This window comes from Nematolebias whitei, chromosome 8, assembly GCF_014905685.2.
Source record: "Nematolebias whitei isolate Nwh7 chromosome 8, NemWhi1, whole genome shotgun sequence".
In the NCBI taxonomy this organism is placed as follows: domain Eukaryota; kingdom Metazoa; phylum Chordata; class Actinopteri; order Cyprinodontiformes; family Rivulidae; genus Nematolebias; species Nematolebias whitei.
In genome coordinates, this window is record NC_056505.1 from 9,671,786 (window position 1) to 9,696,653 (window position 24,868).

A 24,868-nucleotide genomic window follows, 5' to 3' on the forward strand; every position below is an offset into this window, starting at 1 on the left:
ATTAAACTTACGGCCATATTCATTTACCATCAGACTATGGTCGACCTAATGAAGGTCACTCATGTGACCTCTGAGCAGATTCAGGAGTGCTTTGTTTACATCGAGTGCCAACCCGCAAAATTGCATATTCAATTCAATTCAAAAATACTTTATTAATCCCAAAGGGAAATTCAAAGGGAAATACAAATATAACAAATAAATAACAAATAATAAATATAATTGTTACATCTGGACATCTTGAGTAAACACTTTAAAACTGCACTGTCTGATATTGTTCAGAATGTTTTTTTTTTTTCATCTGGTTTCATACTTTGCGATGAGTACCTTTAGTTTAAACAGTTAGATAAATAAAATATATTTAAATAAGTTGTTTCAAAACAAAACAAAAGCGCAATAAACTTGAAAAACAACTACGCCGAGAAATAAATGAGAAGTTTCATAAAAATGAATGCTCACCTGTTGTCGCTGCGGCGGGTCCAAACCCTGAAGCCTTCATGACGACCTCCTCCTCCTCCTCCCCCCCCCCTCCTCCTGCTGTGGCGACGCTTTCTGCGCCGTGACGTCACAGCGCGCTCCACTTTTAAGGAGACCGCCTTTGAAAGGCCTCAAAGAGAAAATGATACGGACCTTACACTTTCGCATTTTCATCTCATTTACTGAACAAACGGGACAGCATGCAAGCCTTGAAATTACGAGCAATTACCGTTTTTATCGCTGATAAATTTTGGCTAACGTTTAAGTATTTGAAGAAGCTAAAGCTAATGCATACAGAAGAAACATCCGGTTTTCAAAATAAAACATTATTTTTTTAAACTTTCCAATTATTTAAACTTCATGGTTATCGAGATGAATACAAGCGTATTTAGAATAAGAATATATTTAAAAGGATTTAACTAGATTGTAAAACAGACTGATTTAAAAGCCTATTCGTTGTCTTTATGCAGTTTGTTTTACTTTGAAAATCAAAACATACCAGAAGATAAAATTATTGCAGTAAAATATTTTTGATAACGTTATTCTGCATGGCAACAAACTTAGACGAACATAAAATTAAAATACTTTAAATTGACACTGTTTTACTACCTACAGTGACCATATATTTTATACTTGACACATGATAAAGGACTAGTTAACACTAAGCAGTATTTTGTTGAGTTTCCAAGCGGCTACAAAAGTTAAGAAAACAGAGGAAGTTATAAAATAAAGAGAATAGAAAGTGACAAACTGCTCCACAGATGTGCTTCTTTAATTTTCACGCCACCTCTCACATCGAAAACAGAAACAACAGATTATTAAAATCACCTCCATGGGCGCTTAATTAACACTGATGTTTTGCCGACATTGTAAATATAGCATTAAACCATGTTTTAATTTTATAAAATTATAAAATTTTTCTGAACATATGTACACAATTACTATATTACAGTTAAAACCCTTTCTCTCATGCACACACATACACACAAGCATGCATGCACACACAAAATAAACTATGACATTTTCTTTTCAGATGACAGCCAAAGTGGATAGCAAGAGCTAGACCAGCTAGCTGAATGTAGACACACACGTAATGCACGCACGCACGCACACACACACACACACACACGCACACACACACACACAGAACTTGTTCACAACAACCACCTTTAGCTTCAGGTCTGGCATCAGTCTTGTCACAGTCTCTTTAAACTCTTCAAGTCTTCTTTTAAAACTTTGACCATTTGCTTATTTTCAGCAACATTAGCCTTCAAGTTTAACCTCTTCCTGCAGCGAGCTGCAGTCCACCAAGCTGCTCCGCGACAGAAAACTGCCTTGCTCGAAAGGCACCTCGGCAGTAGTCCTTATTCCAAGCTCCCACACTTCCAGTCACGCTGCTCACCGGCAGAGAAACCTCACTTTGGCTTTCCTCGATGAGCCAGAACAAAGCTTCCAGTATTTTCGTTGAAGAGCAGCGGGACTCTGGATCTTAAAACTCCTTACTGTCCCTGAACAAGTCGATCCGAAGGGCCAGCTCATTGAAAGACGGACGCAAGGTGGGGTCTTTATCCCAACACTCCTTCATGATCTCATGCATCTGAAAAGAAAAGCAGAGAAAACGTTTTCAGCAGGAAACTAACATCACCTATTACATTTTTCTGCAAAGCACTGTATTCTCAATCTGGAAGCATTTACAGGCGCAGCTCAACTTCCAAGTCCCAGTGGACACGATTACTGGTTGATAAACTCCTAAACCAAGCAAATGACTAAAACCTTCTCATTCCTGGTGGTAAAATAGTTTTAAAATTAGGTCATTTCAAAAGAAGCCAGTGTTGGAAGTGACTTTGGGGCCCAGCTGCTTTACAACAAAAGATCAGTAAACTAGATTTATAAGCCAAATTTTTTTTTTAGTAGCTTCTTGTTACGTTACAATTCAGAAAGGCGCTAAAATGCCATACACGAAAGTGCGCTACGACAAAACCCTCTCAAAGATTGTGAAAGAAAGTGAAGAGGAACAAAAGAAAGTGACCTCTGTAGGACAACCCAGGGGTTGAGGCAGCCTGCTGCCCGATTTGAGCAGCTCGATGAGGTGATAAACAATCAGCTGCCCCTGCTTGTCGTTGCCCATCATCGACATAAAAACCTGAACAGGAAGACGAGACAAAAGGGATAATGAGGAACCGAAATGAGGACAGATATAAAAAAATATTCCATATAGTATAGAAAATGTATTAATGGACGAGAGAAGTTGAAAACATTGGTGTTCAGCATGTTTCAGGTTTGCTGAACAGCCGGTGTGTCAAACTGTTCTGGCTTCACATGAATGATTTATTGCACTCAGAATAATAAGTGTAGACATTTGATACTATCTGGGCTCAACATCTCCCTGCTCATTTAGCTCAGGCACTGTGAAGGAAACCTACAGAAACAATTGAACTGTACTCTTGTTTACTGCCTAATTCAGGTGCATCCTGATGCTGGTGTTTTGGAGAAGTGAGAATGGTGCAGATGAAGACGTGAAGAAATGATCAGCTGCTCTCAGATTAATGGGAAGGAGAGCATGTCTGCAACATTCACCATAACTGAATCAAATCACATTACATGTTATTAAATGTTCTGCTGCTCCGAGTAAGCACAATGTTCTCAGACATGCATGAAAAATTGTACCGTGAAGCCCAAAATAAATACTTTGCAAACTGACCAGTCGTACAAGTTTTGCTTCATTTGTTTGCTCGGCTTAATGATGTCACCACGTTCAAATCTCGAGGTTCTTCAGAGCATCTGGGAGTCATTTTGGTGGACATGTTTCTTAAGACTCAGTCCACATGAACATTTAGCATCAAACTACACACGTTTTGTTTTATAGATGGTAAAAAAAGGAAACAAAATGCAAAAATCATTTTCTGCATATGACTTTCTGAAAATACATTTTATGTAAGAAACAAAAACAAACAAGTTAAAGTGTTTTGGCAAAAAAGGACATTTGCTGAAATCTACATTTTACTTAATGCTCCAACTATATTATCAAAATGTAAAGACAATAAGATGCTAGTTTTTACAGTTTTACTTTAGTATTGGACTCCATCTGCTAGTACTGCAACCTGAAATGTTAGAAATACGAGGTTTATACGTTTAATTCATGTCATAAGACTTTACATTCTCAACAATGATCAGAGGGTAGACATTATGAAAAGTTTCAGGTTGTCCAGCCGACAACCTCTCGACAGAATCTGATTGTCCGCCAAACTTTTTGGTTGTCTGCAACTTTTACAATAAAGGAGCAACACAAATAAAAACTTGTAAGAAAACTAACCTGCACCATCAAGACTGATGTCATTCTGAAGGAAGAGAGGGGTTTTGAACAAATGTTTTATAGTTTACTTTTATTTCATTTCAGTGTTTTTAATTTAGGGGCGTTAAGATGTATATAAAAATAACAAAAATTGCACAGGAAGTCCTTTGCAGAATATAAATTAACTGATTTATTTATTTATTTTTGCCTGACTGACAGATTTCTCCACTAAAATTGAATTCAAAGGGATTATATTCACAGGATTCCAGAACATGTAGATCATTTAATACGATTTATTATTCATATGTGATTTTTTTGTTAATTACATTTATCACAGTACAATTACTTCTCAGAATGGTTCTAAATATAATCAAGTTCAGTTCATCCAAACAAAAAGCCACATCTTGTTATTGCTAAAACACTGCAGAATTTAAGATAGCAGATTTTTATAAACTACAAAAAACAACTGACCACAACAAAACACATTTTCCCATTTTATTTATTTATTTATTTTTTTTTTACAGATGACAGAAACCTATCACGGTGACGGAGAACTTTAATCCATGTTTTTTTCACTTGGTTGTCCACTTTGTTGACGAGGTCTGGTTGTCCGAGATGAAAATAGGTTGTCTCGGGACAACTGGAAACCACTTATGTTGACCCCTGATGACTTTTAAATTACTTTAGGATAGAGCGACACTGAGGTGAGCACAACAAGAAATAAATCCCCAACAGGCTGTGATGTTATTTTGTCAACATAAAAAGTGGTTTTAGGATTCATCCAATAGTTACGATTCAATGATATAATTACAATAAAGAACTACAAATAGTGTTTGAGTTAATGAAATGAAATAATGGATGAAGTTGTCCATTTTATACTTAATGAAAGATATTTGTTTCTAAATATTACGAGTTTTAGTTTATTTATTAAATTGTTTCAACAGCTATCAGATAAAAATAGGTAATGAGATGAATAGTGAATTGTAAGAAATGAGAGAAGGGGAATGACTTGCAGTAAAGGTCCACCCAGCTAGAAATCTATTCTGGGATTCACTGCTGACACCATTATCCCCATGTGTTCAACTGTGACTCAACTCCGCTATCTGCTCCCACGCTGCCTTTAAGGTCCCTCACCAGTTTTATAAACGTATAACTTACATAAGTAATGAAAGTAATTTAAATCTTAAAAAATAAAAAACAGTTCATGCTGCTGAATGTGTTTTGTTACTTACTGCAGGAGGGCTGCAGTTCTTGTCGCTGTGGGTGAAGAGCTCATAGAGCACCACTCCAAAGCTCCAGACATCCGATGCCACAGAGAACTTGCTCTCCGTCAGAGACTCGGGGGCATACCTGCAAAACACACGCCATGTCACTGCCTGCCTGAAGCAATACATATAAACCAACAAGCTGCTCCTAAATAACTTGACAGTTAATATTTTTTTAAAGTTAATAACAATAGTACCTTGCAGAAATAGAGTTAGAAAAAAGTTTCAGTTTTCTAAGTTAATCAGTTTGAGTTTTAAACACAAACATGGTCTGACCAGAATATGGGGCTCTCTCCTGGTTCCTTCACCATGTAGTACTCTTTATCCTGAGGCAGAACTTTGGTGAGGCCGAAGTCTCCGATCTTCACTCTCAGCTCACTTTCAACGAGAATGTTTCGCGTTGCCAGGTCTCTATGGATGTACCGCTTACTTGACAGGTACTCCATACCCTGTGCAAACACAGACAAAAATTAAACACAAGTTGTTTTCAGGTAGGAGAGTGTAAATAACATGAAGCAAGACAAAACTGCAGTACCTTGCAGATCTGAGAAGCATAATGGATAAGTGTGTTGTGGTCTATTCTCTCCTTGTTCTTTATGAGGTAATCTCGCAGACTTCCAAAAGGAAGATATTCCATAATGAGACGAAGATTTCTTCGACCTAAAGGAGGGGAAAAAATAAATTGATGAATTAACTGCTCTTCACAGAGAAGAATTTACTGTAAATATGTTTTAGATTTCAATGTTGGTCTTCTATTCCCTGTGGATCAGCACCGACTTATTTTATAGCATTTTCACAATCAGACGCACAAAAATGCAGAGAACTTCAAGACCAGTCCCTTTTCACGCCCATACATATTGTAAAGAGAGTGTGACTACATTAAATCTACTGCGTTCTGATGATTCAGTCGTTAAAACAAAAAACTCTAAGTGTACCTGCGCTGTAACAAACACCCTTGTACTTGACAATGTTCTCATGCTGGAGAGATTTCAGAATTTCAATCTCTCGCTCGAAGTCTCGTAAGTGCTCTGCAGTACTGTGCTGGAGTTTCTTCACAGCCACCACCTCTCCTGTGTTGTCCTGAAGCGGGTCGTACCGACACATCTCCACACTGCCAAAGTTTCCCTTCACAACAAAACACACATCGATCTTTAGTCTTTACTCACAGTTTGAAGTGATGTGTTGCTATGCATAATCATTATTTTTATAAAACCTACGAGACCCAACAGGAAAAAAAGGCCTAATATAAAAACAAATATACAAACATTTACACTAAGTTATTACAAACCATCTTAAAGATGCACAAAATAATACGAACCTACAACATTCCATATAACTGGACCAGCTTAATTTCAGCAGGACGCTAACAGACGCAAATTAATTTTTGTGCGATGCTGTTTTCTAACAAAAAAAAAAACCCCATAAAATATCTATTTATATTTCACATTTCAACATACCTTGCCAAGTAACTGCAGGAAAATGAGGTGTCTTTCTTCGAACAGAGCCGGTTCCTGATTCTCTAATCCTCCGGTCGTCCAGCTGGACCCCGCTGTCCTGTTTGGCAGGATGTCGTCCATGATCAACTCATAGTCTACAAACATAAAGGATAAACACAAGGTACATTAAAAAAGACAGACAAATGTCTCTGGTGGTCCAACATATACGTACTGAACAAACTTTAAAGTTTGTCTCTGCTTTTCTCAAGTTGACAGTGAACTCTTTTGTAGGACTCATTCTACACATTCTGGTCACGTCCATAATTCTCACAAATAATCTTTAGTTGCAGTAGCTAAAGATGAAAATGTTCTACAGTACAACATAATCTCAGATATTCAGTAATTTGCTAATCTTGAACATGAACTATGTCTTTGGGTGTGTTGGGGTGGGGGTACACCAACCTGGTGTGAAGAGGCTGTGGAGGTCACGGATTACAGCGCGGAACGTGGGTCTGAATGTGGGCTCGTAGTCCATGCAGCTGGTGATCAGATTTGCCAGTTCTGTCCACTTCGGTGCGGGAAGATGGTGGTGATCCTCATAGAACAAGATTTTCTGTGAAGCGTAAATAAAACTTTGTAGACATCACTCTACATTAAAGTACAACAAAAACATTCTTGTGTTAGAGAGTGAGATAATTCACAGTACTGGTGTTAATGCTTTTCATTTGTTCTTTGTGCTACATTTACTTTGGTTTACATTTATTATATTAATGTTTTTCAATTTTCAGCTGAAATCTACTTAAGGTTCAAAAATGTTTGCTGCTTAAAATGTTAAAGTGTTAATTAATTTATATGTTTTCATTCCGAATCCAAACACCGAGTCTAAACTGTTTCATAATTTCGGAGCACTTATGCAAGCATCCCCTATGAAGCAGTTGGCTTACATGAGTTTACAAATGGTAATAATTTAAAATAAATACATATTGTATGTGTGGAAAGTCAATAGAATTTGCCCAACAATCACTAAGAAACATGAGATGATTTAAAAACGTATATGCAGACCATACTATCCACAGCATTAACTGCGTGTCTTCATGCGACACTGAACATTTTAAAGTTGATCATTCAACTCTACCTTGGAGTTGTCTAATGTTGGTAGAGGTTTTTCCCCACCGCTGCAAATTTCCCACAACGTTGTGCCAAAGCTCCACTTGTCTGCAGCCAGGCACAGTTTCACAGGCTCCTTGACATATTCAGGGGGCACCCAAGGGATCCTCTCGATCAGGACTGATTACAAACAAAAACAGTTCACCAAAAACATTAGAATTATTGAAGCTTTTACTATTAAAAGTGCTGATATTTGCTAGCAAAATGTCAGTCTCATTTTTTTTTTTAGTTGGTGAGTCAAATAAAACTGAACGTTTTATTTGACTCACCAACTAAGTGAAACTCAGACTGAATAAAAGTTACAGAATAAAAAGTCAAAGCAGTGAAGCGTCAGAATAAAGTGATGTTTCTTTAAGCAGTAACATACTGCCCCCTGCTGTTTAAAAAGGATTATGACAATTTGGCTGAACTTAAAACACTCACTTTCTTTAGGGAGGACAGTGATGCTGATTCCAGGGTCAGAGAGTTTGATGAAAGGTGGGTTTCCAGCTCTTCTGTCCTCTTCCCTTATTAGCAGAACATTTTTGGCGCATACATTCCCATGAACAAGATGCTTTTCCTCCTGCAGGTACAAAGAAGAAACACCACTTTCACCACTCAAATCTAACAAGTTTTCCCCCCAACTTCCTCATATTTATTTCAATGTCGGCAAATACTTTAACTTTTAAAGAAGTCAAAGTTCACAAAATCACAAAACAAAGACACAAATATTCATCATTACATAGAGCCAGCCTAATAATGGGCTTGAATATAACAGAAATCAAGTTTATACCAGGAAGTTCATGGCCCAGGCCAGCTGCTTCGCTACTTCAAGCTTCCACTGAATGCTTATCGAGTTCTTGTTCTTCTTCAAGTATGTGTCCAAGGAGCCAAACTTTACATACTCCTGCACCATAATGTCTGGAAGGGAACACAAAATTATTTTTCAAGTTAATTCGCAAAGTATCATACTGAAATTAAGAAAAATAAAATCAGGAAAGTGTTGTTTTCAGGACTTTTTGTAACAACTGAAGGGTTCAAACTGAAACTGAGTCCACTTAGTTTTTGTTTTATCCATTTATGATCAACTTTGCATATTTGTTGAGAGTAGAACATTGAGCCTTCTTAGCAAAGATAGACAGTGATTTGTGAATATTGGAAGAGTCATTAAAAGGTATAAATAAATAAAAAAATATGTAGGTGTTGTTTTAATTAGTAATTATATTTATTTTAAACACACCTGTAGCTCATGCTACTATCAAAACTATGCGGAAGCCATCATGTGCCAAATTCTATCCTAACCACCATGGTGCTTTACCAGATGAGCTAGGATTACAAAGTAGAAACTAGTCAACTTCACAGCCAGAATACCATACTTTTCACCATCTAAATTGCACCTTTTTGCAAGTCCTGCGAATTATCCACCGAAGCGACTAATATGCGTTTTACCCCCCATATTTATAACCCAATTTTAAGATGAGATCTGGCTATTTCATTCATTCTGACATGGAAAATATTGAACACTACCATTTTCAGCTGCTAGAGGGCCCTCAACGTATATGGCAAGCCAAGTGTCTCATTAATAGGTAAAAATTAGGGATACAAGATATTGGATTTTTGGCTGATATCCGATATGTTAATATGTTAAAACTTATTTGGCCGATAACGGATGCCGATATTTTATATGCTATCCTTTGTCAGAACATAGCCCTCTTATTTAGACTTATTTGCTACAAATTTGTGTAACAGCTGTAAGAGCTGGTGACATATATTCAGTAACAGCCATATGATATGTATAGCACTTTAACTTATATTAAATGAAAAGTGTAACATGTTATTTATTAGCATGCGATGCGGTCTCACTTGTGGAGGCTTGTTCCAGGTTCCTAGCTGCAAAGACAACCTTTTTAAGTTCAAAGTTTTTGTCTATCCATTGTGCCATGAGACTAATCATGCTAACGGGGCTAACACTTGATGTCTGTGACGCAAATCGATTTTTGAAATGCAGCTGATTTGACCGTTAAAGTGCATTTATTAAGGAAAAGTTCAACACACCTTTGCTATAATTTCGAGCAAACAAAAAAATTGTTTTTAAGTGTTAATCTTGTTAAATTCATGTTACAGTCCTCCCGTTCACGCTCCCGCAGCCGCCATTTGGCAGCCAATTGATTTTTGGCACAACACTGGCCCACGTTTCCAGGTGGTCGGCAGTGACGCATAATAGATGTGACTTATACGGTGAAGCGACTTATTTATGTTTTTTCCCACTTTATTAGACATTTTTGGACTGATGCGACTTATACGGTGGTGCAACGTGTGCAGCAGCAAGTATGGTATGTTCCCACTCCTCCACTCTGATGTACTGGACTGGTGAAAATGAAGGAACACAAATACCCCCAGTCAGCAGAAATACAGGCAGCGTATTGACGAGTACCAGAAGACTCTGTTCCATCAATGCTTAAAGTGCCTATCCCTATCCCTAACTCTAAATTGTTCCACATATTTTAAATTGTTGACATCTCACTGTCAAACACAGATATGAATGTAAAATGGACAGAAAAGGCCTTCAGTACTTTGTGCAACAGAAGAGGTCTTGACAGGTGTACAAAGAGTTTCCATGTGAGATAAATTCGGGTGCAAGGTAATATAAAACTCCTAACTATAACCCATCACGCTCACAGATCGACCGCTGCTTTCTGATCTGGGTTGTAGAGGATTAAGATTATAGCAAAGTCTAATTAATAAAACAACATGACCCCCACTTTCAACAGATAATAGTGTTAAATGAGTACAGACAGAAGACAAATAGCTAACAGTACAACATATGAATGCACGCCTCTAAAACTTACTCTCCTCTCCACAAACACACACTCCATAGTTCAGGATCAGGTGCTTATGGGACAACTGGCTCATCATGCTGGCTGCTTCAAAGAACGACTGAAGGACAGAAAAACATGATACAATTACAAAAAAAAAGCACACCCAGGAGAAAAACAACATTTTCAGTTCATTTGTTTGTCATAAATAGAATGTTGGTGTAGTTGTCCAATATGATTGTTTTTAAACATTTGTCAATCAAAGTAGTATATCCACAGTACATTTATGTTTAAAGTACTGCATCTTTCTTTTTAGCCCCACGCGGTAAAATACCTCCCCAGAATCTAAAGGCTCTTTCACAAATCAAGCCTAGACTTGTATGTGTTTTGGCTGTATCAGTGTGAAAAGACAAGGCAGTGACAGGCATCAATGCCAACCCACCCAACACACTTTAGTGTTGCAAAGAGGTAGAAACAGAGCCAAAATGGACAATATGTGAATAGGTAAGAGCTTTGCAGCTCAATAATTTGATGAAGTGATGATATATGGTCTGCGTGACCACAGAATAAACAGGTTTATCACAGAGGTGATGCTTGATGATGCAACATTTTGTAAAAAAAAAAATACTTAACTACAAAAAGAATCACTAAACTGAGTTAATTCATCACGTTTTAAAACAATAGGAGGGAGACGGTCACACGAATGTGTTGCGATCCACTTCATCTGTGCTGGACGGGGCCGCCTCCGTCTGTGGCTTTTCAATGGCCAGAGGCAGCATAAAGACGAGAGTGGTCTCTGGGGCCATTTCGTAGAACTGTTTTGTGAAAGAGCCTTTAAAAGCCTTCTGTTCACTTTTAAAAATAAAGTAGTCAAGCAGAAGTACACAACTTCTGCAACAATTTTTTTTTAGAGCAGGCTTATATTTTTACCGAGCTGTAAGTTGAATAGCAATTAACAAAATAGCAAATAGTTAAATGTCCATCTGTCCATTTTCAAAGTGTGCTTTGTGCAGTGTGGGGCGGGGGGATGGTGGAGCGCCAACATTTACACAGGGAAACCCAAACATTTGCATACAAATGCCAAGGTGCTTGTAAACATTAACAAAGATGCACAACTTTAAAACTACGGACCTCCGAGTAGTTTCTGTGGGCCATGTCGAGAACTTTCATCACAACTTCTGTTTGGTGCATTTGTCCGTAGTCTCCAAGCTCCTTTCGAATGCCTTTGAAGATCTTTGTAAATGTTCCTTGACCAAGACTTTCCATCTGACAAAAAGATTTTAAATGCACAAAGATAAAACATTAATTCTTTACAAATGGCTCTTATACCGGATTGAAAAAGCGTACTTATTTAGGTAATACTACGCTCACTATGATGTATTTAAAATATTACAATGAGTAAATTCATGTTAAGATAACCAAGTATTGTTATGGGCGAGTTTAGTAAACATAGTGCAGGAAAGGATAAATGAGGAAGTAAAGACATGCAGAGTAGGCTTACAAATTCCAGATCTTCTTTCCTGATCTTGTGAAACACCATCTGACTAATGTTGTGTCGCTGAAGAGACGGAGACAGAGGCACATCTGAACCCTTGTTGCTCCTGCATACAAGCAGGCAGGATTTCTCTGTGGATAACAACAATTTATATATTTTTATATATATATCTTGGTTTAAAGACACAGATTTGCTCAAGAGAAAACAAAACTTCAGGGTGCAACAAAGGAAAGGATAAGAGCTGCTGATATGAGTCAGAGCTCAGCGAGAAACTGTGCAGTCTATTTCTTCATCACTTTCGGTGGAAAACTACTTGTGGTCTCGCTGATGAAGGGAGGCGAGAACGGAGGCACATGTGAGTCATCCTGGTTTTCAGTTTTTCTTCTTGCACTGCTGTTCATTATAAATGACTGACCAACGCACGGTTCAGAGTTTCCCCTACCGTTATCCAAGGAGAGCGCCACGCCCTGTCAACAGAACCGAACACCCTGCCTACAAAATCTAAAACTAAACTAACTCTAAAAACTAAGTCTATGCATAGATGGACCTCCCTTGCTCCACATCGCTAATGCACAGATGCTGGTTCCAAAAATACAATATGGCAGCTCCTGTAAAACATTTCATGCTGGCATTAATTCCCAGCAAAGAGACGGCACAGAGTCAACCAGTATATATGTTAAAAATAATATAAGCCTCCGAGAAAAGTTTCTGATGCTACAAACAAAAAAGGATGGATAAAAGTGAACTATAATAAAAAAAAAAACACGGATAACCAATGGGGAAGACGTTATGTTGTGTTATTCATAAAGCATGTGGAGATAGGGAATCTTTACATGCTTTTGATACCAGAAAGAAACTAATGTTCCACGCTGAAGGTTTCATGTTGTCCTGTTACGGCTGCAGCTTCATTTCTCAAACAAGTGATTCTGGTAACCACTTCTTCAAAATCCTTCATCAACTGACCTAAAGCATTCACTTGATAAAAGTAAGGCCCAAGCTGCGTAAAGGAATTCTGTTTACGTGTACTGCAGATGTGGGATTCTCAGCCACTAACGTCACAAAATATTGATGCATTCCGATTAACACATGTTCAAAGCCATGCGTCAACCAGATGATCAAAGCCCCTGAAGTTGTTAAAAGACAACAGAAAGAATGGCACTTGAGACTGATGTCGTTTGAAAATGGTGTAACTTTTCAGAGCACATAATTAAAATGTGTAACGTAATTTTCTCAAGTAAAAATATAGAATGAATACCTTACCAAGTGCACGCTGGTTTAAAAAGACTTTTCCAACCTGCATATCCAGTGACACAAGATTGACTGATCCACTTATTTCATTTATCCTTTATTTATACAAGTAGTCTCATTGAGCCACGAGAACTCATTTTCAAGAGAGACCTGTTTGGGGAGCAGATGATGGGGGTTAAGGGCCTTGCTCAGGGGCCCAGAGTGGGGCGAATGAGGGTGGAGGGAGGTGTGGGTGTTCCACCTTTTCCACCCACATTTTGATGTTGACGGTACCGGGAGTTGAACCTGCGACTTTCTGATCACAGGCTTGCTTTACATGAGTAAAGTGTATTATGTAGTTCTAAATAAGAAGCTACAATCCCACTGCAAGTTCTTCTTCTCTATTCTTCCTATAATACCCATCCATTCTGTGCCTCCATCTAATGGTACACACACTCCTGCACACATAGGCCTGTCACGATAACACATTTTGCTGGGCGATTAAGTGTCTCAGAAATTATTGCGATGAACGATAATATTGTTTGAAATTTGACAATAATTAGTAACTACTGTCAAATTTAATAATAAACGTTGGTAATTTGTTTGTGTGTAGTATCAATCAACCTTTATTTATACAGGTAAATCCCATTGAGCCTCGAGGACTCATTTACAAGAGAGACCTGATTTCAACAAAGAAAGATGACAACAATGGACAACAGCAACAACAATAAGCAATTATAAAAACTCATACTACAGTTTTTTTTTTTGTTTTGTTTGTTTTTTTTAACAAATAGGATGGCTAAAAGGAAAAAGGTAACAAAACCAAAAAAACAGCTAGATTCCAAGACAAATGTATAAAACTAAAAACAGGAACATGTCAGCATTGGACCCTGCCAGGAGTCCAACAGATTCTTAAAGTACATTTTTTTGACCACTGGATGGCAGTATAAGACTGTCTGAACCGAAGGATGGATAGTGAGGGAGCGAGCGGTGTGTCTCTAAGAAAAAAGGGAGGGAGGCCCCTTGACGTGACATGGGCTGTCTCTCGTTCCTGTTTTTTGGTTCTCAAAATGGTGGACGCTCAGTGTGGTTTGAGCTCTTTAGCATAGCATTTGTCACACAAAGCTTTTAATTTAAAAAAAATCAGTAAACAAGTTCTCAGCTTCTTTTTACAAAGAAAACAACGTTTATATGAAGGCAGGGGTTTCAACCGTGAATTTTTGCGCTTTGACAAGACAGACGTTCCCCCCCCCCCCCCCCGAGGTCGTCCTGTTAGCTTAGCTCGTAGCTTAGCTTCTCAGCGTAGCTGCTTTTAACGATACAAAAGTGCGATTTTAGATGGTTAAAATGGATTTTAAAGAAAAGGGAAAAATGAAAAAGGGAGGGGTCAGTGAAGGGCGCCGGAGTTGAGCCTTTTTTGGCAGATAACTGAAATCAATAACTAGGGGTGCACCCCCGATTTCCTTAATTTTGTAAAATCGGCATAAAAAACAGATTTTACCAATTTTTTTAGTTTTAACAACAATTGTCTGAACTTCATTTATATTTCAGAGCACTACCTCATGGCCAGTTAAAACAAGTTTGTATTGTTACTAGGATATTGTTCAAGGGTATGTTTTTCAGTAAAATAAAATTAGAAAACTGAAGGTGCATTGTGACCGTATGACACCTGACAGTGTCCCTTACAAAACAAAATCGACATCGGCCAAAATTGGAATAAGCAGGTCAGACTTTTTAGAAATCGTCGATCGACAGAAAACTGCAATCGGTGCACCCCTAATCAATACCAATAATTTTTTTTTTCCTAGACCTACTTACAGAGACTACATAGCTTTCTCTGCTGTGGAATTAAAACACTACATTATTCTGCATGGTCTTTGTCAATTTGACCCGTTACCAAATGCAGATGCCAAAAGGGAGGCTGAAAATGCTGCAACACTATATGAATTTATAATAAATAAATATATATATATATATATATATATATGAAAATAGTGCCTTTTATATTTTATATCGGTGAGTTATTTTGACAGAATGGCCGATGTCCGATATTTAAATTTATTGCTAATATTGACCGATACCGATAACATCGTGCATCCCTAAAAATGAGGTAAATAATTTTCATTTATCATGAGATTAATTGATTTATTGTTTATCGCGACAGGCCTATGCGCACACTTCTACAAATGTCGTAAACGTGTTGATTAATGGAAGCATCATGTTGGTCTTACCTTTAGATTGAGGAGGGCAGCACTTGTTGAACTGGAAAATGATGCCATCCGAGCGCACAGTTTCCTTCTGGTAGCAGCTGAGTAGTTCCTGCATAGTGCTGAAGTTTCTTTTGGTTCCACTGAGGTTAAACTCACCAGCCGAAGACCTGGTGATCTGGCAATGCTTGTAATCTACTGCATTACACACCTAAACACACAAAAAGAACAGCTCAGCCAGGCATATAATTTGTGGATAATTCAACAACTCAAAATCAAGTCTCATTTTAAACATCACTTCAGGTCAACAAATTAGTGGAGAGAAGAAAAAAAAACTAGTTCTTGACGCACAGGTAGATTCTGCACAATGTTCTTAGAAGCAACATAATTAAAATGAATGAAAAAGATTTAAAAAAAAAAAAAAAAGGAAAAGCAGACACTCCCCTTTGTCAACTCCATGTAAAGTGTGTCTGTGACCACAGAAAACAAATAAACATTTGTTTTGAAAACGTTAGCCGACATCATTATTTGTGTGACCCAGAATGAGGCCTAACAGTCAAGTGAAATTCTGTGAGGGCTTGTCTTATTACTGTTTTTATTAAATAATATTTTCAATTAAAGTGTGTTAGTTTGACAAACACATGTATGGCAGAAAGTTAGGAGTGCTCACTGTGCTGACTGGAACTCTGGCACAGAAGCTTATACAGGGTTGACATTTTATTATTATTTTTTTGGGAGAGGGGCATGTTAACGACAGAAGAAGAAATATTAGAGTCCAAATTTTGCTGTTTTGCCTTTCCACCAGCAAACACTGCATACCCTGTCACTGTACTAAAACCTGCTGGCATCACGGTCAACATATTTCCCACATACTGACAGCTGGAACAAGGAGTACAGAGAACTAATGAAATGCATGTCAATAAGAAGTGCTTCTAAATAATCTGAGCAAAATACAATGTAAACACATTTCTATCAATTTATTTTAGCTTTAAGCTGTATTAGTGTAGATGGTCAAATGAACCACCACCAGAGACAGAGACCCACCTCAACTGGGAACGTTAGAAAATATTTGTTGAAGTCTTTTGGACTGCATCTGAGAATGTACAACCCCCGCTTGTTTCCACACTTCTGAAGCCTGTTGACAGCAAACTCCATTCTGCAATAACAACAACAAAGTTGGAGTTAGAAAAAGACGAGCAGAAGTTCTGCTTGTAGACCCAAACAAGGCTCGTTATTTTGGCCAACTGAAAGAGACGAGGAGAGGTGAAGCTATTGTATACACTTAAAACCAGGTGGACGACAACAAGCTTTGTGTCTGCATCAATGTCTGAACAAAAGTGGAAACAAATAGATTTTATGTATTTTATTCACTGTTTATTCAATAAAATGTTAATTTTTCTATAATCATAACTGGTACCGTTTCAAATATATTTTCATTCAAGCTTATAAAACATCTTGAAATGCAAACTGCAGACTTCCGAGCTGTGCTCTGTTTGCACCAGCAGTTTTGGAGCCTGGGAGGGGGGTGGGGGTGGGGAGGAGGAGACAGAGACACAGCAGAGCTGTGCACGGTTTGTACTGGTTTGTACACGGGTTGTGTGCATGTGTGTGTGTGGAGGTGTTAAGCATGAGGGTTCAGCGCGAGGTGTCATTCCCCGATCTGTTACGGAAGCCGATCAGTAGTGTAGCTCATTTGCTCATGCGCTAAAAGGAATACTTCCACGGCGCACGGATCACTGTTGAAAATGCTAGATTAAGGAAAATGTACTGATATAATTCTGTTTATGAATAAGAACCATCTTAATTTATTTAGAAAAGTTTGTGCTCTTGTATTTCCGTTAAAATCGTTGACATATTTACGTCATGGTTAAAACGATATGCAGCCTCACCACTGAGCGGCGCTGTTTCACCATGGAAATAATTCATTCTGCATCTTGCAGGCTTTTTCCTCATTCAGCCCAGGCTGGGGGTCAGGTCTAATGCGTCACATATCATCTTGACCAATGATTTGTAACGGAAATATGAGTGGCGTAAATTAGCTACATGAAGATCGGCGGAGATGGAGCACGTACTTTTCTTAGTAAATTAAGACAGTTTTGATTCAAAAACAACGGCGATCTGTGCGACACAGAAGTACACTACGGATAGTGCTTCTGTAACAGATCGGGGAATGACAGGAGGGAAGAGGCAGCGTGAGCTGTGCCTTTAACTTTTTAGCTAGCATGCCTGTATTGCGTGCGGCTAGCTTAGTGCTACGTCAGTGCTGACAGATGGGGGGTGGAAGCAGTTCGGTTCGGTAGGCAGCACGCTCGGTTCTGTTGATGGGGCACCCCGCTTGTATAAAGGTAGGGGAAACACTGGGATCTCTTTGTTCAGTCTTGACAAAAAAAAAAAAAAGTGTGTATATATACCTTTTATCTGCTCTATTAAACTTAATTGTAATAAAACAATCTCTTATGGTCTCTTTGATCTATAGGTTAAAGCATCATCATACATGTTGAAAACAAGAAATTAAAAATCTATCAAACTTATTTGACTGAATCGTGTTGAAATGCATTATAAGTGGATTGGATTTGACCATGTTCATTCAGAATAAACATAAAACTTGTTTATTTTTCTTGTAAATTACCCTTAAATCAAATTTAACTTTTTGGGAAACAGATGATACTTACGAAATGGGGCCATGGCAGTGACAAGATATGGCCTCAACGAGTCTGGGGGGCGCCACTTCCTTACAAAGGTAGTGATGTGCGTCTGTGGTCAGTCGATAGTACCCATCAATGAGGGACACAAATGAGAGGGCTTCAGAAAGGCTGGGAAACTCAAGCTCCTGAAACAAATAAAAAAAAACATCACTAAGTCAGCACACCATGGAGAATGTGCTCGCTCTGCTGACGACTGAGAAAAAAAAAATCATAAACAAATTACCAGATTCTTGCCATCTTGCTTATTGATGGTGACCAAGCGGCTCTCTCCTGCACCCTCTTTGCTGACTTGTTTGATGCCGATGTCAGTGACATCTGGAAAGTCGCACAAGGTTTGCAGCTCCTGAGCAACATTTAAATAAAAAGTTACTCTACATTTTGTTGCACAATATTCATTAACCAGTGAAGCATAAACTAATATAAATAAAGTGGCTTGTTATTTTTCTGAAGAACTGTCCCTTCTATTTTATTGTCTAGGTTGGGACACATTTTAAGCGAACAGGTCTAAACACTTGGAGGTCATCTCTGGTCTTCTGGAGGCCACTGTCCTGCAGGTTTTAGGTGGCTCCCTGTTGCAACACTCCTGATTCAAATAGCTGAATTGCCTTCTTAACATGTCATTAAGTGCAAGGATTTTAAAGCAGAAGCACATCGAATACATACAGAATACACTGCCTAGCCAAAAAAAAAAAAAAGTTGCCACCTGGATTTAACTAAGCACATAGGTACGAGCCTCCTATTGGATAATTACTGCATGGGTGATTATCTTTCAGCTGGCAACAAGTTATTTAACCCCAACTGGTGCAATGAGTTGCTTCTCATTTCTTAAACAACCATGTTGAAAGACACATCGCGTGGTCGTGGAAAAGATGCGAGTCTGTTTGAGACGAGTCAAATCATTGGCATCAAGCAGAGAAAACATCTAAGGAGATTGCAGAAACTACTAAAACTGGGTTAAGAACAGTCCAACACATTATTAAAAACTGGAAGGATAGTGGGGACCCATCGTTTTCAAGGAAGAAATGTGGCCGGAAAAAAATCCTGAACGATCGTGATTGACGATCACTTAAACGTTTGGTGAAATCAAATCGAAGAAAAACAACAGTAGCACTCAGGGCTGTGTTTAATAGTGAAAGTAAGAGCATTTCCACACGCACAATGTGAAGGGAACTCAAGGGATTGGGACTGAACAGCTGTGTAGCCTTAAGAAAACCACTAATCAGTGAGGCTAACTGGAAAAAAAAGCTTCAATTTGTGAGGGAGCATAAAGATCGGACTCTGGAGCAATGGAGGAAGGTCACGTGGTCTGATGAGTCCAGATTGACCGTTCCAGAGTGATGAGTGCATCAGGGTAAGAAGAGAGGCAGGTGAAGTGATGCACCCGTCATGACTAGTGCCTCAATGCAAGATTTTGGTGAAAAATTAATGCAACACTGGATGGAAATAGATCTTGTGACATTGCAGAAGCTTATCGAAACAATGACACAGCGAAAGCATGATGTAATCAAAGCTAAAGGCGGTCCAAGGAAATATTAGTGTGACCTTAATTTTGGTGGCAACTTTTTTTTTGGCCAGGCAGTCTAATTTGGTCTTTACGGCAAGATTTTATTTCCAGGGCTATAAGCGCATAACCACATTATACTAACATGCGTCATGGATGTCAAACTCTGGCCTTTGAAGTCTTAAATTCATTCAACCTGTCTAAATAAAGGTTGAATGAATTCAAGACTTCAAAGACCAGAGTTTGACACCCATGACACATGTTAGTATAATGTGCTTGTGTGCTTATATCCCTGGAAATAAAATCTTGCAGTACAGACCAAACTATAGATTGGATCAAGAAATGAAATGGCTGGGACCAACCTCATCTGAATCTTTCAGTTTCTCTCGACACCACTGTATTCCAGTGTCTGCGGCAACCAGGATGACGAGCCGTCCGCTGGATGCCTCGCTAGAAGGCTCCCTGACCTGGAAGGTCTCTGTGTAGAAAGCTTTCTCCAGCGACTCTATACTGATGAGGTACTTGAGCTTCAGATCACGAACTGTGGTCCGACACTGACTGAACTGCTGGATGAAGTGCTTGAAGCGGAAGCGGATTCTCTTACGAGTCAAAAAGCTGCAATCCTGGATTTGAGCTCTCATGTCCTTTGGCAAGAAGGACTTGTAACTGGAAAAAAAGGTTGAGAAGATTTTCGTCAGCCAGATGTTTTAAACTTTAAAAAAAAATTCTCATCATATAAATATATATATTATAATCTATCAATAAGAAATGCTTAATAAATGGAACACTTTCTACTTTGCACATCATTGTAAAACATTCCTTCTTGTAAATTATTGACGACATAGTTTTGGCATGCTGTTGACACAGTAAAGTTAACACAGACAGCTTAGTTTTGAGCCAGAACAGCATAATAAACAACACAGATAAATAAATAAAATCACACCAAAACAAAATTATTCTATCATTTTACCAAATCTATTATTATATTATTATAAATTATTATTGCTTAGCCAGTACTTAAAAAATAAAAATAATCAAATCAAAAGTATTTGAAAATACCTTATATTGTGGTAGATATCCAGAGGTGACATCTGTTTCTCCTTGGCTGTTCTGGTCATGTCCAGAACAGCCAAACCAAGGCACTCTTCCTGTGTCTCATGGGAGTCAGAAATCTTCACAAAGCCGTTCACAAAATCATTTCTCCACTGCAAACAGGAATATGAAAACAACAAAGTTTGTTCAGAACACATGTGTTAATCTACATCTCAAGGCTTTGGCAAATTGTACATTTAACTTTGAGCTTTCATGTTCGTTACACCAACCAGTGTATCTTTTCCATGACGCAAAACAAATGTTTCAGGGGGAGTGCTTTTTTATTTAGGTTTTTGAGCATCCACAAACTTTTTGAATAAAAGCCAGGGCTGCATGAAAAAGCATCTCATTTGGTTTCCAGCAAACTGATATTTTTTGAATATACAGAAACGTAAAACTTATTTATGCAGTAATAAGCTCCTTATTACGTTACTGTATTAGTTGTTTTTTTCCTATCTGTTTTGAAAAAATAACTTGTTGGATGTGTTCAAAAGCTCTTTGACCTCAACAGAGGATAAATAACAGCTAGACATGGGTACAACATGACTTGCTTTCAGCCACTGGAACAAACTTTGTTTTCATTGTTCCCCTGCAGGTCCATATGACGAGAGGATGGCTGTGTACCACAGCTGACCAATGAACAAGCTTCCTCATGACGTCATGTTTGCAGCTCTTGTTTTGACTTTAATAAGTCAGTTTGAACACCAAACAGACCCGAACTGAAAGGTAATGGATTTTTCCCACCCTAGATTTTGCACCGACCTGGATTTCATTCTATGGGTACAACTACTAAAGATATAACAATCGTGATTTTCTAGAATCAATTAAACCCAAGCTGACCAAAAAAAAGATTTTTGTTTACATTAAACAAGAGTGGTTAAAAAAAGACATTTTACTTAAGAATTTCACGAACTGATTTGTTTACTATTTATCAAAAACTGGAAAGATTTAATTCCTTTTTACTCAACTTTTAGTTTCTTTTTACTCACAAGTACAAATAATTAGATAAACATCTTGTAAATTCTTTTTTTTTTAGAAAAACGTATAAACTTTTTATCTGCCTGCAAGGAGTGAAATTCAGGTTATGTGTAAAACATCAATTCACATCAAAAGGTCATTTCAGGGCACCGTATAAAAATAAAACATGCCTTCAATTTAAATGTTATGAAAGAATATTCCAGTACAACCTAATTTAGGTTGAAACCAAATCAATAAAGTTATATTTCAGATATTTACAAAATGCCAACTTGTAAAAAATGCTAAGCAAAGGAAGCCAAGAGATTGCAGCACATCTTTGTTTCAGTCTCATGTCGTGAGCGTGCACAGGAGAGTAGTTCTGTTGTGTCCTTCAAAAAACTAAAGCCAACATCTGTCCAGAGAAACTGCAAGAGATTTCCTGCTCACTTTTAGGCTTTTCTTCAAGCTGTCAGGGTCGATTTCCTCAGGCATAAATCCATGTAATCCTTCAGTTCACAAAGAGGTCAACTTGAATCTTATTCCTGACTTTGTAGTCAGTAGAACCACCTAGACCTTATGCATTTCTACTGCAAATGGTCAGTCTGCTTTCTGGGAGTGTTTTGGGCTGAGGTCAAACAAGACTACTTTGATTTATCCTTTAAAAAGTCAGTATTGCACTAAGCTTGTCCTATCCCACGCAGATAATTTATCATTAGTACTGTTACAAAAAAATCTGTGCACATCAATAGTGTACTCTGACCTAAAAAAAAAGGGACAAATATTTAAGTTGCCAACAAAAGACAAAATTATACAAATCAATTCCCTTGCAGCTTTTTTTTCTGCACAGTTTTATAAAATCCTTTAGTGGACAGATGTAAACTTAAGTGTAGATCTGAGTCAAAGCATACTGTACTTCTATTATTTTCTATTCTTGTCCTGCGCATGCTTTGTTATTAACATTTTGTAGAAAATAAAATACTCTGAAATCAAACAGTTGGTATGGAGGCATAATATTCAAAATCTACGGTTCGGTCAAGAAGCCAAGTCTCTTTTTGCACCTTTCTTTTCTCCATTACAGGATTTCCACAAACATAACAAAGGCCTCCAGGAAACTACAGTAGGATGTAACAAGTACACGGAAAAGTGCCTCGCAACATGGTAGCCTTATAAATGCTTCTATATTTTGAGGCTTTTTTGTTTGTTTTTATTTTTTAATTTCAAAAAGACTCGCATTACTCTTTTAGGCTACTTTGACAATTATAGCCTCCATTTCAAAAGCCTGCAAGACTAAATGATGATAGATTTTTTAAAATATTGTTAACATATTAGCAGGTAATGAGCAGACAATCAGAATTCCACATCAAAAATAGCTCACAATTCAGTCAGACTCCATAATATCGTTGGTAATTTGCCAAATATCGGGGTCTAGATAGGCTTCCTGCCTTGTTATGCAAGGTAATGGGCTTTACTTGCATCCTGAGTGCACCGTTTCTGTAGGACAAAAATGCCCTTTGTGTCGCTGCCTTGGTTGTTTCAAAGAGAGGAAGCAGTGACGAATCTGAACAATGGCAGCGCCGTCGAAGCCTTAGAGAGCACTAAAAGAGCGGGGATTTAGTTTTGCGTACCCATTTGTGTTAACTAAAGTGTACATCTGCCTGCAAAGATGAATATTTATGCTAGGAACTGAAAATTTTAGTAGTACTTTTAAAAAATGAGCAGTCTCATGGTTTATTGAATAAAGATTTTTTTTTGTTATAGCTTGTTATTCAGCTCTTCAGTGGGGCTCGGCAGAGTTAAAAAACTGAAGCAGTGAACCAGTTCATAGTAACCAAGTGTTGACATTACGTCGTTCAGTGACATGTATGGCGTGTTTTCTGGTGTAAAGCTTCAATACTGGGCAACACTCAGTGCTCTTTCAATTTTGTGATGAAATCAACAGAATATAAAGCTAATTTCAGCTGAACTAAAAAAAAAGGAACTACAGCCTTTTTCCCATGGGCTCAACAAGGCCCTACTCTAGTCAACCTGGCATGGGTTCTTATTGGGTGATCCTACCCGTTTCCAGCTTGGTTCTTTAAGAACAACGCAGACAAGACTCCAGGCAAGCTGAGCCAATGACTTCATGTCAGCAGACTGTAGACCATCGATTGTCCAGGAAGTCACATGACTGGATGAGACCTGGCTGCAACTGCTTCAATTTTGGATTCATCCAATTTTTTGTAACATAAGCCTTGCAAGTGTTCTCTGGCTCACTTTTGGTGTGTATGACTAACCACAGACTGAGAACCAGGCACACCACAATCTTAATATTTTTGAGTGTCACCAAACAATGACATCACAGAAATGTTGACCACCATTGCAGTGACAATCCTACTCACACTTCGTTAAATTAAATTAATTAAATTAAGTGTAGAACCACTAGACTGAGGAACAGCTTCTACCCTGAGGCTGTTAAGACTCATGAATCTCTAACTAGAATAATCACTGTGAAAAATCACATCATGTTGCTGCTGATCTGTTTCATGTTGCTGCTGATCTGTTTCATGTCGCGCTCATCTGCTCATGTTCGTGCTGCTGTTCGACGTATTGTTTTTATGCTATTAGTCCTTAGTGTATATTTAGCTGATGTTTTTCTTAGTTCATATCTTAGCTCTTATTACCGTTTTTCTTTTACATTTTATTGTTGGATGAAACTGAGACCCTACGTACATAATTTCGTTCCACCACATGTACCACATGAGATGCGAAGGACAAATAAATCTCTGTGACTCTGACTCTACATAAAAAAAAAAAGTGTTGTATCCAATTAAGGCAAGGCAGGTGCAATACTTGTCTAAATAAAGGTTGAATGAAAAAATACACTTGACAATCAAACAACTATGCTTACCTGAGAAAAGAGGTAGGACATTACATTATCATCAAGGACGGGGCTTTCAGACCCTTTTTTGACCCCATATCGATAAGCTCGGGATGCTCCACTGCTGTACCAGCCAGGGAAGTAGTACCTGCAGTATTTAGTAGAAAAGAAAATTAAGGACGAACAAGAATGCTTACGTTTTATTATGAGGGGGAAAAATATTTACAAGGACACACAAAAGAAAAAAAATTAAATAGTACCGTATTCTAAAAAACACTTCTTCTGAGGATGACTCGTCAAGCCGAAATATGTGATTAGGAGAAAACCACATGCGGTCTTGTTCTCGAAAGAGGCCAAAAAGGCTGCAGTACAGGGGTGATATACCTGGAGGGTTTAAA

General features: G+C 38.1%; 1 protein-coding gene across 2 annotated transcripts; it reads right to left on the bottom strand.

The window, feature by feature from the left end:
• Positions 1-1,618: 1,618 nt before the first annotated feature.
• jak2b (Janus kinase 2b) lies at positions 1,619-24,567 on the bottom strand. 2 transcript variants are annotated; one of them, XM_037680251.1, is made up of 21 exons: positions 24,501-24,567; positions 20,624-20,769; positions 19,927-20,230; positions 18,287-18,406; positions 18,031-18,188; positions 16,403-16,514; positions 15,383-15,569; positions 11,931-12,055; positions 11,561-11,695; positions 10,463-10,550; positions 8,407-8,534; positions 8,058-8,196; positions 7,603-7,754; positions 6,930-7,080; positions 6,489-6,622; positions 5,967-6,156; positions 5,567-5,691; positions 5,308-5,480; positions 4,999-5,116; positions 2,504-2,617; positions 1,619-2,071 (listed from the first exon to the last, which is right to left on the bottom strand). In XM_037680251.1, the coding sequence occupies exons 1-21, from the start codon at positions 24,519-24,521 to the stop codon at positions 1,964-1,966; spliced, it is 2,928 nt and encodes a 975-aa protein (XP_037536179.1). In that variant the 5' UTR covers positions 24,522-24,567; the 3' UTR covers positions 1,619-1,963. The 2 variants fall into 2 exon arrangements, with proteins under 2 accessions (XP_037536179.1, XP_037536180.1); XM_037680252.1 differs by having other exon boundaries at positions 18,287-18,432; positions 19,923-20,230.
• Positions 24,568-24,868: the final 301 nt, after the last annotated feature.